Source organism: Labeo rohita, unplaced genomic scaffold, assembly GCF_022985175.1.
Source record: "Labeo rohita strain BAU-BD-2019 unplaced genomic scaffold, IGBB_LRoh.1.0 scaffold_2012, whole genome shotgun sequence".
Classification (NCBI taxonomy): Eukaryota; Metazoa; Chordata; class Actinopteri; order Cypriniformes; family Cyprinidae; genus Labeo; species Labeo rohita.
The window spans coordinates 10,031-11,544 of NW_026128234.1; the positions used below are offsets into that span (position 1 = coordinate 10,031).

General features: G+C 33.8%; 1 gene segment (V, D, J or C); it reads right to left on the reverse strand.

The window, feature by feature from the left end:
- Positions 1–376: 376 nt before the first annotated feature.
- On the reverse strand, positions 377–1,045 carry LOC127159233 (immunoglobulin kappa variable 1-8-like). The segment is given in 2 exon segments: positions 377–744; positions 849–1,045. Coding segments are annotated over 2 exon segments (366 nt in total).
- Positions 1,046–1,514: the final 469 nt, after the last annotated feature.

Below are 1,514 nucleotides of genomic sequence, written 5' to 3' on the forward strand. Positions count from 1 at the left end.
GAGATGTGGCAGAAATTACACTGTGGAAGAGGAAACAATGACGAATGAAATTTTAATGTTCAGAACATACAAAAGGAGATCTTATGCTGATCACATTTTGTGTAATTCTGGATTGAAAGGACATGAGGACTCTGGCTGCTGTTTCCCTCACACGTATCATCAGCTTTTTTTGTTGGACTTTTTGAGAAAAAAAAAAAAAAAAAATAAATAAATAAATAAAAAAATAAATAAATAATAATAAATAAATAAATAAAAAATAACAGATCAAAGATCCAGAAAGAGACTCAGAAATCAGCACAAGACTTCAACATTTTTGACTCTGAGACTGTTATAAGAAATAACCTCCATCAGCAGCTGCAGTTTCTCTCATCTGTATCAGTGCAGTCACTGTGACTCTGACTGACGGAGGTTTTTGTACGACTCTTTATCACTGTGTGAACACTGGACCACTGTGTACACTCTGACAGTAATAATCTCCTGTATCTTCAGTCTGGACTCCACTGATGGTCAGAGTAAAATCTCGTCCAGTACTTGCTGTTCCACTGCCACTGAATCTAGATGGAGTTCCTGACTGGAGGGTTTTTATATAATATATGAGGAGTTTAGGAGCTTGTCCAGGTTTCTGCTGATACCAGTATAAGTGGCTACTATATATCCCTACATCTATATTACACTCTATTGTAGCGGTTTGACCCTGTTGGACAGTTTTAACTTCAGGTTGAGTCAGAGTGATTCCTCTGGATTCTGAAGAAGAGAAAAAAAGTCACTTTGTTTGTAAACCACCTTTAGAACAGAACATGATTAAAAAAACAACAACATATTATTCATATCAAAATGTAATATCCCACCTTGAATAAAAGCTCCAATGGTCCAGATGAGGATGATGATGTTGTTCATTGTTGTTGTTTTGTCTTGTGTGATGATGAAGATTCTGTTCTGTTCTGCTCTCAGTCATGAAGTGTTAAACTCACAGCACTATAAACACTCTCATGCAAAGTGTCTCTCTATGTAAATGATCTTCATACACAGAACAGGCAGCTGTCAGTCTCAGACTGCAGATCAATTTCTTAATGCATGTTCATGTTCTAAAAAACAATAGAAGTTTTAATACTGGGATGAATATGAGATATAGAAATCAAACGGACACTCTCTACAGAGAATGTTTGATTATGTTACTGGGTTGATAATAAACCTAATAATATTAAAGATCATCTGCTTTCTAAATGAAAATAGATTCATGCATGTAAACCAGTTTGACATGAGAGAGAAAACTGAGGTGATATTCCTATTTGTATCTTATAATAAATGATTGTGTGTGTACGTCTTTTTCATTTATTGTGGTATTAATGTTTTGCTGTCAATCGTTCAGTATCTTTTGTGATTTAATCGTTAAATGTTTATATTTTAAAGTGTTTAGTGATGGTTTGGTGGTCTGGTCATTTTGTTTATGGGAGATTTATGTGATCAGATTTATTAAATGAATTAATATTTCAAAGATAAAATAAAATTATCGA